General features: G+C 37.3%; 1 protein-coding gene across 6 annotated transcripts in view; it reads left to right on the top strand.

The window, feature by feature from the left end:
- The window catches only part of DENND1A (DENN domain containing 1A), a 217968-nt gene that overhangs the window by 99771 nt on the left and 101318 nt on the right, over positions 1 to 16879 (top strand). For all 6 annotated transcript variants that reach the window (XM_049833165.1, XM_049833161.1, XM_049833164.1 and 3 more), the window contains 2 exons: positions 249 to 359; positions 8478 to 8578. In XM_049833165.1, coding sequence (XP_049689122.1) covers positions 291 to 359; positions 8478 to 8578 — 170 coding nt within the window. In that variant the 5' untranslated portion in view covers positions 249 to 290. The remainder of the gene's footprint in view (positions 1 to 248; positions 360 to 8477; positions 8579 to 16879) is intronic.

Raw genomic sequence — 16879 nt, 5'->3', positions numbered from 1 at the left:
ATCTTGTATTTAAGAAGCTGTATGTGAAATATCATCATTTTTATTATTCCAAGACCTAGCTCCCCAAAAGTTAGGGGAAAGATATTGCAATTAAAAAGTAGCCTGACATAGGATGACCTACTGCTTTCATTTGTTAAGCCACGTACAGGATGTAGCATGATAGGAGGATGTAATCTGTTTTTGTTTTTTTGTTAAGGATGCTTGTTTTTGTAATATCATTAATCAAAAATTATTTTCTCTCTTCCCAGAGAAATCTGACAGAGTATTTTGTAGCAGTTGATGTCAACAACATGCTGCATCTCTATGCCAGTATGCTGTATGAACGCCGCATCCTCATTTGTTGTAGTAAGCTGAGCACTGTAAGTAAAATGCAAAATAATTTCTTCTATTCACAGTACTTTTTAAAAAATGACAGTGATGGATAGGAAGTGATCAGGTGATCTCCAAATCCCCCTTCCAACCTCAGCTATGCAAGCTCAACTCAATTCTGTGGTTCTGTGTCATGATTTTAAAGAACTTCTGTTGGCCTCTAATGTTCAAATGAAAAAGGATTTTTTGGATACAGGAATTCTTGGGGTTGCTTGTTACATAAATGTACAAGCATTTATGCCATAGTGAAGTCCCTTTTTCATAATTTACCTGACAGGAAAAAAAGATAGCTAAATGATACTGTCAGATGGATGTTCCATGACCTTCTCTGGATGGACTGAAGGAGTGGGCTAAAATGCATTGACAAAAATCCACATTTTTGCAGTTTTGTTTGATAAGGTGTAGTCTTAATGCTACTTAGGCTCCATCAAGTGTCTGAGAGATGAAAGCTACTAGACTTTCTCCACTGCTCTAGAGTACTCACTTCTAGAAATGGCTGGACATCAAAACAAGCACACAGCCTGATTTAGTTCAAAGATTTGTGTTATGCATTTCAAGGTTTATCAGTCAATAAGATTGTGATTTTCTTTATAAAAGAAAATGTTAAGTTTTCATTCTGTTTGTTTTGTAAATGGGTATTGATTGCTTTCCTTTATGAATGATGAGCATAAGATGGTTTAACTAATTTTGCTTTCTAGTGCTACGGACTAAGTACTTGAGTGGTCCTTTCTAAAATACAAGCTTCCATTTCCATTTTGTATGGTATTAACTAGTCTCTTAATGTATGATCGTGACCTAGTTTGTGTTTGAGATTAAAACTGGTTCATGGAATTGTAAACACTATGGAAAGCTGAAATTATGTGCATAAAATCATGTGAGGATGTTTTTTTTCATTCTAAAATGAAAAAGAGTAAGACTTCATATTTAGTCTCAGAACAACTATTACAATATTATTTTGAAAGGTAAGTGAAACTAGGAGAGTTAGAATAATCTCTGGGACCTATTAATAATTACTAAATGTTTACAATCAATCCCACATTTAACTGAAAGAATGTAAGTATTATAAAGTTTAATATCATAGAAAACTTGTAAAATCTTAACTTTTATAGCTGCCAAGTGTTCTATGTTCTCCCTACTAAAGTAAGGATAAATACATCCAGGCCTGGTAATTGAATAAAATGAAAGAGAGAAGTGTTTATTTTAGAAACCTAAAGAATGAAAAGAATAGTAAATTATCAGAGAGGAGGAAAGAAGAGAATGGCTATCCAAAGCATTTCAAAATTTGTGTGGTTGGTGGTTGGTTTAATCTCTGCCTTTGTGACAGAGCCTGGGAAGAAGAATTACTTACCTGTCACTTTGCCTTCCTTAATGAGCCATTTCACAAGTAGGGTTGTGTTTTCTTGCCTATCTTTCTGCTATTTCTCTTCCTTTTGCCTCTGTCCAAGATAAAAGCATGTCTGGTTCTTCGGTAGGGAGGGGTATTCATACTGTGTGTTCTTATCTTACAACTTTATATATAAACTGCTCCAAGATTGGAGTGACAGTGTAAGACAGGTTTGAAGAGTTGGGCCAGAGCCAGTGATTCCTTGCCTGCACGCTCTGCTCTGCATGTTCCAGCAGTAGGAACAAGCTGCATTATTTTATTTCAAACTGTGCTCAGCGGAAGCCAAGACCTTGTAACTGGAAACGTACCAAACTGAGAATTCTCAAAGTAAATTAAGGGTGGTGTGGTGGTGAGAGGGATTGGTTTCTTTGTTTTTATTTTTTGGTTTTTTAACAAAAAAGTGGAAGGGACCTATTTGCAGTTAAATTCTTTTAACTTTGGGAGACGTGGCACACTTCATACTTAAGGCTTTAATTTAATTCCAGGTAAGAGAGAGAAAATTAAACAGTCCTGGATAGAAAGTCTTTTATGGTGGAATGAATTCTGTGCTATAATACATCTTATCAAATTCAAATTTTGATTTGAAATATCCTTAATATAGTGAAGTTGAATAAGATATAGAGGTAACTGAATGAGGCTGTGTTTATTACCTATTTGTACTGAACCTATGGAAGAATTATTGCTGTTTTCTTGGATGTTTTTCTTTTTTTCCTACAAAAGAAAACTCAAATAATTTCTCAAAATGTTAAAGCCATTATTCGTGTTAAATTTCGTTACATATTCTGTGATCTAACTACTCATGAAAAGCCAGATATGAACCAAAATGCATAAAACACCCTGTGCTTGGCAAAAGACCACCTGCTGGTGGGAGCATTCTGTTGCAAGAATGAAACAAGAGCTTTCCTTGCAGTATTCTCTCTTCCATCATAACTTGCTCATGCAGCCCTGCCGCAACAAGGTATGTTAACCATTTGTGATAAGGGCAGCAGCAGGTTGTCTCTCATTATAAAAAGGTGGCTTACACGAAGCCCGATGACTCTTAAAAGACTTAAACTTGTGAATTTCTGTGATGTGTCTTTTTGGCTCCATCATACTGAGGTGAATTTCTTTACGTAATTTTTCTGTTATATTTTGAGTGTTAGTACAAAGCAAAAAATACCATTCTGACATGGATACTCTTTAGTTCCTGGGAGTGAGAGCTTGCCGTGTCACTTCTTCCATGCCACGGAAGGCTCTGATACACAACCTCTTATTGCCTGGTTGGTCTCTGGCATGCCTCAGGTCTCTGAGGATAAGGAAATGGTGGTCCTCAGGAAAAGACAACATATGATTAATGCCATTCACCAAATTCCTTGTGATGCAACATAGCTAAGAGCTTGCACAGTTCTTGTTCTGCAGCAGTCTTACAACTACTGTTTTAAATGTACGAGCTCCTCCTTCCCAAGAGCTCTGTTGCTGTCCTTATAACCTGCCAGTATAGGTCTTGACCTTCATACACAGCCTTTGCAACAGCCCTGCTTTCACTGCTTAATTCTTATGTAGCGCGGTCTTAAGCTTCCTACTTTGTTTTTAGCCCTGAGTAATGCAGAAAAATGATCTTACAAACACGCAGAAGGTGCTCATTTTTTTCCAGTATATATTGCACATTTGTACCCATGTACTGCATTTGTAAAACTGTGCAGTGTGTATGCATCAGGAGAGAGAGAGTAAAATGCACTGGAAAATGGGCTATTGTAATTCAACATCCGTTTATAACTTTTATATGTGTGACAAAATCCTATTGATTTAATTTGCTCAAATAAGGCTTTTAGAGTATTAAATATAAAATGGCGAAAAGTGAATTAGTGAATCAGTGTCTTTCTTGCATAGCTATCTTTTTACATTCTCTAGCAACAGCTGCAGGAAGCTGAGGTAGTGGAACTAATCTTATTTCAAAATGCTGGATTCCTATAGTTTTGACAGTTGGGCATTTCTCAGGCTGCCTTATTATTAAGTGCTTGTTTTCTGTATGGCAATCACTAATCAGGTGAGGTCTCCAGCAAATATGCTATTTCTTTTTTATGTGCCCTTATCTTGGCAGAGTTGAAGGACAGTAGTGGTGCTTACCCATGGTAGTATGTTATTTGAATTCATGCCAGATAGCAAGGTGGGAGTACATCTCAAAAATAAGTGACAGGTTCTGCTCAGATGTCTGCAGTGTTGAGCATTATGTCTGTTTAATCTTTTCTTGCTGAGTTTTAAAACCAATGGAAGGGGATACTTGGAAGGGGCCTCCTTGGATTACTGAGTTCACTCCTCTACAGTGTCAACCATGTTATATAATAAGTCCAGGAAAAAAATCTATTTAATCCTTATAGAAGCAATTTTAAAGTAAGAATTAATTTTTTAAACAGTATTTTTTCCAGACATCTTTTTGATTTGGAGAACAGAAACAGAAAATGTAAAGGATTTAGGAATATAGAGGAAAAACTACAGTGGGCAAGCATGCCCTTTTTTTTTCTGCTGTATAGTTTGGATCTAGGCTATGCCTTTCATCTAATCTGTGAGAGAGGAGCATCTTCTCCAGTAGGAATAATATACAGATAAGTTGAAATATAATGTGGTAGGGAATAAGTCTTTAGTGTTTTGTGAGTCATAAATACAGAATAAATTCAAGATTTTGTAGCTTCTAACTTTTGCTTTAGTGTCTCAACATACTAGTGTTTCCATCCCATATGGACCATAAAATAATGTTCACCTGCTAATAAAGAGCTTTCTTATTGAGAAAGACTGAACAGGTGCTTGTTCAGATACTTGCTGTAGCCTGTCTGCTTCCAAAGACGCTATTTCCTTAGGATGGCGGTTCAAATCTAGTTTAAATTCCTGCATATTTTCACTTATGGAAACACATTATCAGCACTAGGGTCCTTTTGAGCTTTGTGGACCCTCTTGCTATGACACTTGCCGAATCAAGCAGTGCTAAGGTGAGGAGTGACTGTGTAGCTTTCATGGGAGACGGTAGTGAAAATCTAAGGGATATCAAAAGAGGGTCAGACAAGACTGTGCCTCCAGATTTTATCACTATTTCTTGAGAGAGTTTAATGAAATTGTGGAGATACTGAAGTGGGTGTTAAGACGAATAGAGATGAAACACTACTGTTTGTGAGATGACTGTCACCAATTCAAGCAAATTTTTGGCCAAGTTATCTATGGTTCAATATGGTAGAGAATTGGTAAAGAGTGTAGGCCAAGAGATGGACATAATAGACAAGACAAAAACCAGGGATGCAAATGGATTTTGATCGCAGTCCTAGGAAGTGGGACAACTGTACAGCAGTGAGCAACTTTCTGTGTGGAGAAGCTTCATTGCTGCACACCAAAATGCAGCTGCTTGAAGTCTGAAGAAAGTAAGATCAAAATAGATTCTGGAAAAAGAAACACAAGAAGAGATGAGAATCTGAAGAATAAGATCCGATTTTAGAAATTTATATTTGGAGTTGAAAGTTGGGTGTGATAGCATTCTTCCTTCAAGAAACTACAGTTCTTTGAGCTATATTTCTATGAAAAAACTTGAAACCTGTCACAATGAGGATTAGAACTAGTGAATGCGTAAACAAAAGCTACTGACCTTTGCAGAAGAAAGCCATGCCTCAAATCTTAAAAAACTTTAAAAATCTAGGTAAGATTGAACAGTATTGAATTCTTCAAAGCTATTGAAGAAATTTTCATGGTATAGGAGAATTTGATCCTCTTGAGGGTAAACAACTAAAAGGTTGAGGGAAAAAGGGTGAGAAAAATTATCAGTTTCCATAATCCTGGAAGTTGCTAAGCAGTCCCAACAGTGCTCTGTTCTGGAACCTGTTCAATGTCTTTGTGCAAAACAGTTTTTAAAAAGGGAAGAAAATGTGGTAGCGGTCATTTTGTTGTATAGCATGGATAAATATAAAATAATGCTTATGGGAGAAAACACTTCTAACCCTGTAAGCAATCATGGTCTGAATAACTGAAGTAATTGTTATCACTCAGAAAGACATACTGGAGTTTTTTTGAAAAAGAGAGAGATCGATCTATGAAAATGCCAGCTCATTACTCAGTTGAAGTCTTAGAAGCCAAGAAATTATTATGAAGGGAGTAGAGAACAAAAAAGAGGGCATAACGCCACTAGATATGTTCATGGCTTGCCCACATTGTGAATATCACATGAGTACTTGTCTACTCCAAATAAAAAATGATAAAGTAGAACAGTGAAAAGTACAGAGAGGGATAACAAGAACAAGCAAATATACAAAATAGTGTCCCAGTTAGGGAAAGCAGAGTAGATTAGAGCTCTTCACTCAGCCTGATAAAGATACTGAGGAGGTAGGGAACTTGATAGAAATACAGAAAATCAAGTATGGCCCTTAGAAGGTAAGCAGGAGATTATTTTTTTATTTATTGTATCAAAATGCTCAAAACTCAGAGCACACGTTAAAACTGTGAGGGAACAGGCTCAAAATGAAGAGGTGGGGCAGCACTTTTCAGTGTATTTATTTGAATTCATTGGCACATGAAGTGTGAGCTGCAAGCTGGTGGGGACTGAGAAAATGGGAAATACCAATTTTATTGATGAATGTGTTGATCAGTGGTTTTACTAATTTGTGTTGACCACTGTTGGACAGAATACTGGGAGACAAGGGATTTTTGATCTGGCTTACTAGGCCATTCTTTTTCTTAGATTTTCCTTGATTAGGTGATAGGGATGATTTGAACTCAAAAACATTATTAAAGAGACAGATTATTCATGCGTTTTAGCCACAATAACACTATCTCACAACTAGGTACAAGGTACAGCTAAAAATTCTGACTTTTCAAGTTGAGGGGTTTTATGTCTGAAATTTTTATTATTAATGTCCTGTATGAGTTTACAGCCAGCATACTGGGTCTTAGGTTCTAAATGATTTTTAAAAATCTGTGTCTGTTTTGAGCTGTAAATTCCAAAGTGTATTTCAGTTCATCTTTATAGTCGCTTTTCTGCTTTTGAAAAACACCTGAATGCAAAGCTCATACCTCACCGTGGTTCTTATCTAAACCACACTGCAGACAAGCACAGTAATTCTCCCCCAAAATCCATGTTCCTTGGTGCGTTCTCATTGCTTATCCAGATCTGTATTATTTAGAGGCTTAAAAAAACCCCACATAAAATATGTGTCTTGTCTTCCATCTTCTTGCCTAATGACCTGCATTTTAATTAGAAAACCAGGTTCTGTTACTTACAGAAACTGCATTGGAATTACATAAAGGTTTTGGCATTGAACATAAGCCAAACTACATCCAGAGTTGTAGCTGATTTTTCCTGAAATGGAGCCTTAAGAGATTGTATTAGCTCATCTGGACCATTTTCTTTACCAGTCATGGGTTCCTTATGACGAGGTATATAATTCAGTAGTCTGTCTTAATGGAAATTAATAATAATGAGGGTCATCTGTTGTTTTTTTTTTAAGGTTACACCACATCTAACTGAATTAGGATTAATGTCATGATTTGTCTTTGCTTAGTTTCATCTCGCACAACTTCAGGCCACCGCAAGGACCTCAGTCCTTCAGAATTTGTCTTTTTGGTATTTGTAAGTAGTGTTTTCCCTCCTTCCTGTTGTCCAGACAAGCGTTATATGCTTGAATTCATCGTACCTTCTGTAGGCTTTTTTTGAGTATTGTTTTCAAAATGTGTCTTACAAGCGAGACACATTCTAGTACTTGTGCTGGGTATCATTTGAGATTAAAAGACACTCTAAATGGAAAAACGCTGTCAGGGTGGATGTGATTGCCTGTCACCTCTTAGTCTTTTCCTTGTATGTATCTATTTGTACAAGTGTTCCGATTCATTTATTTATTTATTTTCTTTTTCCCCAGGTGTGTGTGTGCTTTATATCCTCTTCTTACGGTGTTTTGACTATAGCTTTTGTTGCGATTTCCTTATTGAGGATTACCACCTTCTCCGTTTTAATATCCTTAGTGAATGTGACAAATATCCTGCTTATCTTCTTTTCCAAATTATTAATTATCATTTGAAATAGGATTGAGAGACCTAATTTCCTTCAAAGCTCTGTGAGGATTCTCCCCACAGCTTGACTGGCACTTGTTTGCTATTTGTGATCTTTTTCATTCAGTACCTGCCAACATCAAAACTGTTCTGAATGAGATTTTAAAAATATAACTGAGAAACTCAATGGATCAAATGGCTTGGTGAAGGGCAATTATATAAAAATCCCTTTTACATAATAAAAATTTAATAACTGAGTTTAGTATGCTATATCCTTAAGAAATGTATGCCACTCGCATTGTATCTTCCTGACCTCAAATATTTTTTCAGTTTGTCTTATAATTTCAATGCAGTTTCATGATATTTAATGGATGGTAATTACCGGGATTGGGGGATTTGCCTTTACTATTTTTTATTTCCCTTTGTGTTTTCATTTCCACGTTTCTGTTGCTTTATATAACACTGGGTGTTCTTTTCAGGTTTTGTTAGTCAAATGAATCATGTTCTCAGGTGTTTACAAAGTCAGTCAAATGACAACTACCATAAACCAGTCACGCTTCACCCACCAATACCCTTTTTTTTTCCCCAACAAGAGCACTGTATATTTTGTAATAAAGCATGTTGATATGAAAGCAGAATTGATTCTTTACTTTTTTTCTTCTAACTTTACCTTTTTAAGCTCGGTTTTTGTCTTATTTATGATCTTGTTTTAATATGTGTTTTTCAGTTAACTGCCTGCATTCATGGGTCTGCAGCTATGCTCTACCCGATGTTCTGGCAGCATGTTTACATTCCTGTTCTGCCCCCACATCTATTGGACTACTGTTGGTAAGGCTATATATGTGTGTGTATGTATATATATTCTATATATGTATATATATATCACTTAGATTCACAACAGTTTTCACATTTCTGTATGGTAAGTCTTAAGTCCTCTTATGATGCAACTGTTACTCTAAAAATATATAGGCATGTTAAGGAAGCAACCAACCTAGTAAGTAAAAAAAATTATTTTCATGGCAAGGTATAATTGTCTATTGGTATGTTGACTCTAATATGAGTGTTACTGTGGAATGCTGCAACTTAGATATTGTGTAATTAAAATCTGTTTTCAGCATATCTGTGTTAAATGTTCAAATTTGAATTAGGACTCCAACAGTGGAAGATACAGTGGAGAAGATCCTCTCATTTTTCTGCTTTCCTGAACTTCTGTTGGGGGTGGGGGAAAGCTGTTCATTTTCCCCCAGTAATCTTTTATTATCAACATGTGTTTAGAACATGATATTTACCTTCTTTAGGGAAATGAATATAAACCTTTCAAAAACTTGTTCATTATCATGATGTGACAAATTTTGGCACAGCCCGTAAGCAACCTCATATAATGTCAAAGCTGGCCCAGTTTTGACCAGGAGCTTCGACCAGTTGCCCTCCTGACGTTCCTTCCAACCTATTCTGTGATTCCACACTGTCCAGGTGGCCTAAGAAGCCTCCTTATTCACCGTTGGGGTCTGCAGATTAGCACATCATTAGGCGCATGTCTTGTACTCCATGGTTAGTAGTTCAGAAGCCTGTCTACAGTGCTCCTCAAATAGTCTCTCAGTTTTTAATTTCTTTTCTAGCGCAAAGTCAGACAGTTTAGCCTAATCAGCCATAACATCATCTCTCCTGTTTGCTGTGCACAGGAATGGTGGATGAGCACTCTGAGTAATCAACAAAGAGGAAGTTTAAGATGCTGCTGCTTTTAGTTGCTCAGCTGTTAGGTACTGCTTCCTATGTGTGACTTGCCTGCCGCCCCCCCCCCCCCCCCCTTTTTTTTTTTTTTCTTTCCTCTGTGTACGTAGCAGGGAGATGAAGTTTGCCCAGAAAGAGTAGCCTTACCTTAGGCTTCCTGGAGAAGTTAAACTTTCAAGCCTGTTAGAGAGTTGATGGAATTGTTGCCTGGACATGCAGGGATGGAATTAGTAAGACCAAAGCTTGGCTGGGGCTAAACTGAAGGATCTAAAGGGTAACGAGAGGCTTCTACAGCCTTGGAAGTAAAAGGGGAAAGCACAAGGAAAACGTGGACCTGCTGCTGCATGGTCATGTAGTCAAATGATGAAGGACACAGAAAAGGCTGAGGGACTCTGCCTTTGTCTTTGCTGGCAAGGTCTATGGCTGGCCTTCTGGGTCTCCCTGTGTAGCAGCAATGTTTGTGGGAGTGTGGTGCTTAATGCATTTTGGGGAATGGCTTGAAAACATAGAAACAGCCTCCCTCTGCCCCTGGCATTTTAAAAAGTCCTTCTCAGAAAAAAAACACCTTAAACTTGCTGTGTCATATGATCCCATATTATAAGTGTGGCTCTTAGTGTAGAGGTTGGCTGTTTTTTTTAAGAGGGATAGTGTTCTCTGTGATATTTTCTCTGCATTTAAGCAAGATTAAGGAACCACCCGGGATAACTAGCATTTTTAAGTGAAGTGCTGGGAACTCAAACATGTAGATTTAAAGGAAACTTGTTCCTCTGCAGATGATTTAAATGTTAAGTATGTGCCTATGTCGAGGATACACAGAATGGAATCTAAAAACTGTTATCTCCTGTAGAAATGAACCTTCAATTTACTCACCGCACAGGAAGGGCAGATTCTAGTCATTTGCACTGCCAGCAGGTGCCCTTTCTCTGCATAATGGGCTTCGCATGTGTAATTAACACATGAAGACTGCTGCTGCCAGCTTTTTCTTCAGGTACATGCTGCTAGGAGTTTTCAGGACAACGATGTGGACCACAAGAGGCTTTTACGCTTGAAGATTAGGTATTCATCGACTTTCTGACAAAGACATGTTAAAAGGGCCTAAGTCTAGATCTGCAGTTGGGAGCAGAAGTGTGCAAAAAGCAAACACTTGGGCAGTGTACCCAAAGAAATAAAGACACAAGTCATTGAGCTCTACTGAATGAATTCTTTCACGGCATACCACCCTGTCCATATAATGAATGAGCCAGGCAGCGTGTGAAAAGTATGATTTAAAAATATATAATTATTAGGCAGATGGTAATCGCACACTCACAAGTACAACAACTGATTACCTCAGCCAGGTATGAACTTTAATTGGAGATATAGCTACACACACTGTAATTGTTTGAATAAGTCAATTTAGCAACAATTTATGTGCCATAAGTATATTTCTCAAAATAGAGTCCATCTATTTTGTAACCATGTGAACTTAGGGACATCATTTTTGCCCAGGAGGACTGAGAAATCAGCTCTGTGCTCTCTGCTTTAAGGCAGTATTATTGCTTATTGGTGTCTGCCTCTTAAGGGAAATGACCTGAGATTATTTAAAATGAAAGAATTGAATTCAATTTTAATTATTGCCTGGTTATTTCTTTTGCAAATGTGACAAGAATTTTAAAGAGCTGAAATGGAAACAAAATTTAAAGTAAAGAGAATTCTTCAGTACTTTTGAATACAGAATATCATGTTCATTCAGTTGACTGTTTCCATTTATTGACTGTGTGGTGTGATGCTTTTGAATCTTCTCCCGCTCTTTTGAAAATCACAGAAGGGTATATAGGCTGTATTACTCATGATCTTTGAAAGTTTTTGAAAAATGTATATTCCACCTGTGATTATTTGCTCTTAATTGTTTGAGTTGCAGTGGAAACTTTGCATATAAAGGAAACTTCTAAGGTCCTGACTGATACACTGACAGCTCCATGGTTTTGAAATTTGAAATTCGTTGTATTTCCTGGGGAGGGAATAGGGACACAACAACTATTGGATCTTTCCAGAGCTACAAGAAGGTAGAATGGCTCTCTTTGCAGAGAGCGAATGGGTAGAATAACTAACTCTCCTCCTGCCACTTGAAGATCCTTTTGGCCAGCTTCACGTAAGGGAAACTTCAGGCTTGGTGTAAGGGAAACTTCAGGCTTGGTGTGGAGAGTTCCCTTTAGCTGTTGAAAGACATGCGCTTCTCAGTGAGGCAGGAAAAAGTGGGTGGTTGGATAATGTTACAACTGAATGGCAGCTCTTCCACAAACATGCTCAATATGAACCTGGTTAACTGACATTGTTAAAGCTCAAGTTTTTCTATAGCATTTTGTCCTTTATTGACATTTTACACCAAGTATTTTCAAACTTTCAGAAAACTGTCATTTCTCTTTTTTTCAGTTTGCTCTTTGCTAATTTTTTTAACTTACAATGCAGAAGGGGGTAATTTTCTTCCCATTTTCCTCTTGAAAGGATTATTTTAAACTTAATATACCTGCATTCCTCATTCATGTACCTAACCACAGAACTGAAAATGCCAAAAGCCTATATCTTCAAAATGTTTGTTCTCGATAGACTTGTTCTTTGTATTAGGAATGCTGAGTCAATAATAGTGGTGTAGTACCATGTGCATGTACCTGGAATGACTTCAGTCATCTGATCCCTATCATTTAGATTAATTGGGGGGGGGGGGGTGTGAGAAGCAAGGGGAAGAGTGGTATCCTTTATTTTTTATTTTTTTAATTAGGTACCATTCTTTGATATATTTTCAGCCCAGGGAAAGATTTTGGGTGGAGGAGACTAGAAATTGGTGGGAATCTTATCATTAGATTTCACACCTTGATGCACAATTGCTTCTTTCTTTTAATACAGAATGACAGAGGAAACATATGAAGCACTGCTGGTTGTTTTTTTGGTTTTGTTTTTTTAAAAAATGTACATGCCAGCAGGTGCCAAAAGTACTGGTTAATGAGATACTGCCACCAGCATCAGTAGCCAAGCACATACAACTCCTTAAACTTGGCCAGATCTTGTCCATCTATTCTGTTGTTTGGAATTTAACCATTTCTTGATGTGAAAGAAACAGTCTATTAATTTTCCTCACTACTTCTCCCAGTTTGTTTTTCATGTGGCATAAAAACACTCCCACTGTGTCTGTTTTCTTCCTTTTTACTCTCAGTGTCTGTGTTTAAAATTAGCCTGTAAGAAAAGCGTGTCTTTGCTGACCTGGTAACACAGCTTAGTATGTTCTCTAAGTCCCAAAACATTGTCACTCGGGTTACTCTGTGGGCTTTTACCAGAAGCAACAGTATATTTTCTAGGGTAATTAAAACAGTCTTTTATATTAGATAGACTGCTTAGCAGCCAACATTAATGTATTCTGAGAGCCACCTTCTTAGAGCACCCTGGCACAGCTGCTGAACAAATGTTTCTATTGGTGCAGTTTCCCCTTTCTGCAGGAGTTTTTTTAACTCCCTTTCTCCTGTTTTCTAAATCTGCATATAGTTCAATATGCTTCTTTAAGTAGGTGGAGGGGGTAACTGAAGGGCGAGTACTCCTGCTGCTCGGGAAACAATGATTCCTTCGTCATGAGCCTCTTGGTTGGCATTTTGATTTAGCCTGGTACATCTGTGTACTCACTAAAAGCTCTTGTAGTTGCTCTTCTGGTTTCTTAGCTGTACGTTTTCTACATCATTCCAATTTATGCAGTCAAGTTTCTAATTTGCATCAATTGCCCCAGTAAATTTTGGATTGAATTCTGTTGCATTTCAGTGAGTAATCTGAAGAGAAATCAGGAGATTACCTTAGAGAGTAAAGTACTACTGGTGTGAAAGAGCAACACATTAAGTCAGTATTTGTATACCAAGACATGAACTTAGTAAATGTGATCTAATCCATTTTCCTGGAACAATGAAGCAAAATGGTGCAAATCCCTGTGTAGCTGTAAACTATGAACCTTTTTGAGATCCTTGGGTTTTAACGTTACTTTTTCTGGTGAATTGCAGTATTTTTTTAAGGGTGGGTTTTTTCACTTAAGAGGAAATGTCCCTCTATTTCACCTGCTTCTCTTCCAATTAGTAGTTGCCCACCTCTTGGGAGCATAATTAAGAGGTCTCTAGTTAGCCTAAGGAAACGAATTAAAGAAATTGTAAAAATGCAACTGTAATAAATGGGCAATATATAGCCATTAAGTCCACAATATCCATATTCATGCTTATGCATTACTACTTTAATGATTTGCTATTTACCTATATAACTCATTTGATTATAAATAATGCTGATTGCATCGGGAACCAGTGTTGCACAAGAGGAATAATAACCTTTCTCTTTGTTCCAAAAGACTCAGGCAGGCATTTTGTTTAAGCAGTAAATATGCACAATAGAAATTGATACTTCTTAATTTTGCACTTAATGGATATTGGCTGCCATCAAACAACTTTGAGTAATTAGTAGTTGCGGTTGTAAGAAGCCCCAGGACTGATGAAGTGTCAAGCAGTAGATAAAAACTGGTCTGAAGGGCAGTCTTTAATCTGTCATGGGTCCCAGAAGGATTAAAGGTTGTGTGGAGTGTTTCTCCTGTTTATACAAGCAATGTGTCTTACTGAAGTTCACTTGAAAGTCTCGGACATACACTTCTAACCTGATAAAATATTAAAAACTGCTTGACTGTTTCATGTCTCAGGACCTGAATAGCAGTTAGGAAGAACTACTGTAGTGTGCTCTGAATGGGGAAGAAGAGGTGCGCAGTGTTCCCTTGTACAGGATGGTAGCTGAGTATCGTGGCATATGATTAACACATGATGAAGAAAAATAGTGATAAAAGCAGTTTATGAAGCCTGACGTGAACCTTCAACATTTACTTTTAGGTGTGTTTCCTTTTCAGTCAGATTGATGAGTGATGACAGAAGAATGTAATCCCTCTGGTAGATTTTATTGGAAATATTTATGTTCTTTACCAGAATTATATTTTATTGAGGTTATTTATGATGTTTGCTTAGTTAAACTTTTGGGAGTATAAGGAGCTATCACAGTGAATTATCGTTAAAGTATCTTTGCTTTTGCTTTGCTGTTCATGTGTCATTGAACAATAATGTCAGTTCAACAAACAAAATTAATCTTGATAAAATAGGTATTCAGATAATTTGATTTTTGTTATCCATGGAGAAAACACTTGAAGGTCCACATTTGGGTGATGAACAGTAATGGTTATTTTAAAGCAGTTTTGAAGAAACAAATTTCACACAAACCCACCTTCAAAAACAAGCGCTCTATGGACGCATCACAGATCTGCTTTCCTCCACACCTGTCACCTTTCACACAAACTAAAACCTGCATTTGTTTCCTTTGATTCTCTGCTGGAATGTTCGTAGATGCCTCCCATTTGTCATTCCTCTTTGGTGTCTTTCAGTCATTACAAGCCATGGCTTTTGTGGATAAAATGGAGTTAATTTCTTTTCCTATATTCCCATAACTTGGGAAATTCTTTGTTAGTCTTCAGATCTAATCCATTTCTAAATGGTATGTGTTTCTTCTGCTTCATGTCTGAAATGTGGCCTTTCTTATTCATCTGTATAGCTCCAGGCATCACTGATTTCCCTCTGACTTCTGTAAGCCAAGCAATTGCTTATACATGTTGAAAAAGTTCTTACAGGAATTATTTTTGTATGGTTTTGCCAACCTTCTTCATTTACCTTCTGCTTTCCCCATCTTCTCTTCTCCATCAAACATGCTATTCATCTTCCGGAGCCCTTATAGCACGTACCCTGTCTGCTTGTCCTTCTCGGGATCACTGCTGTGTCCCAGCGCCCTGTGATCCAGTTTTCCACCCATGCGTTACATGTTTCTCAGAGGAATACCCAATGTCTTCTTTTGTGCTCTCTCTCATTCCCTAGAGGAAATCTCTGCAACTATTAGTAAAGCTAACAAGTATTTGCAGAACTAGCACATTAACAAACTACTGCCTCAAAGTTTCCTTTTTCAAGTCAGTCAGCAAAACCTGAGCTATTTTTTCTATCAGTGTGTATGCTAAAACCACTCTTTCTAGTTCTGTAGTATCAAATTGTTCCTCCTGCTTTTTCCTGTCTCTCCAAGTGTATGCACTGTACAGCCCATTAAGCCACCTGACTGGAGTCCTTTCATGTTTAGGAATACAAGTTTAAAGAAATAAGTTTTAAAAACACTAAAGTCAGATTACTATGGCCTTTATGCAATCCCTCTAATAGTTTTATATGCTGTATTGCCTTTACATGTAATGTCTGTCATGAGAAAATTGGAAAGATGATTCATTGTGTCCAAAGCTGATCCATGTATCTTAAGCCATATCTTTCCTGTAATTCCTTAAAATCTTGCTAGGGTGCATGGTTTTAAGGGTTTAGGCATTCTTACTATTCTTTTGTTGATAAACTGGAGGATTGAAAGATGGACATGATACAGTTAATTAACTTTTACAGGTTCAGATTTTCCTATGCTTGGTGACAGACTCTACTTTTGGACATGTTAATAAATGGCTGATTTTCTGGAATACTGCACTCTTCCTGCTTCCTTTCATTACATTAGCCAAGGTTCCACTAGATGAGACATTTGCAGTCTTAAGACTTCCTGCTGAGGTTCAGACTTTGTATTTTTGAGATTGAAGCTGTCGTGTTCATGAAACTACTTAATTGGAAACACATTCATTTCAGTGCGTACTGGAGGAGTCTTGAGCAGCATAGCCAGGCACACAGGGAAGTTGAGCATTTGTGCAGCTGGCAGCTAAACCGGTGGTTTATACTTTGAATATAAAATTACTGGGTATTTTCCTGCCCCTGGAATGTGGCCGTTGGAAATTAGGAGATACGGGTGAAAGAGATAGCGTTTGTCGCAAATAAAACATGCAAAATGACAAATAAAAATACTCCTCAGTTGAGCAGCAATCCATATATAATAAGTGTGCATCACGTTGTAAGGTAAAAATTTCTGTTCAAGAACGTGGATGTATGTTCTGGTTCTCATCTGTGGTATTCCCAAAGAAGCAGAACCTTCAGGATTTGTACCAAGTTAGTTTCTGATTTAATGGTTCCTCTGGGCTATCTGTCATAAGGTGCTGTATTGGGTGAAGCTTGGCCAGGGACATTCTTGCCAGCCTGGGCAGTTCAGTAAGTTGTAAATGTACTGGGATACACAGCACTTCAGTGTTCTGCAAATGAACTTGTAAGGTTTTTTGAAGTTATGTATGTTTAATGTCTTCAAAAAGAAAGAAAGTGTTTTCATGCAGAATATGTAATACAGGGGCTGTTTCCATCTCTTGGTACAGCATCCAACAGAGTAGTAGTTTTAGGGGGTATATTAATAGACATGATAAATACTAATATGCATATCAGTAAATATATTTTTTTAGAGGTATTTCTC

The sequence above is a fragment of the Accipiter gentilis genome, chromosome 29 (assembly GCF_929443795.1).
Source record: "Accipiter gentilis chromosome 29, bAccGen1.1, whole genome shotgun sequence".
NCBI classification, from domain to species: Eukaryota; Metazoa; Chordata; class Aves; order Accipitriformes; family Accipitridae; genus Astur; species Astur gentilis.
This window is presented reverse-complemented; position numbering and strand designations above follow the sequence as displayed.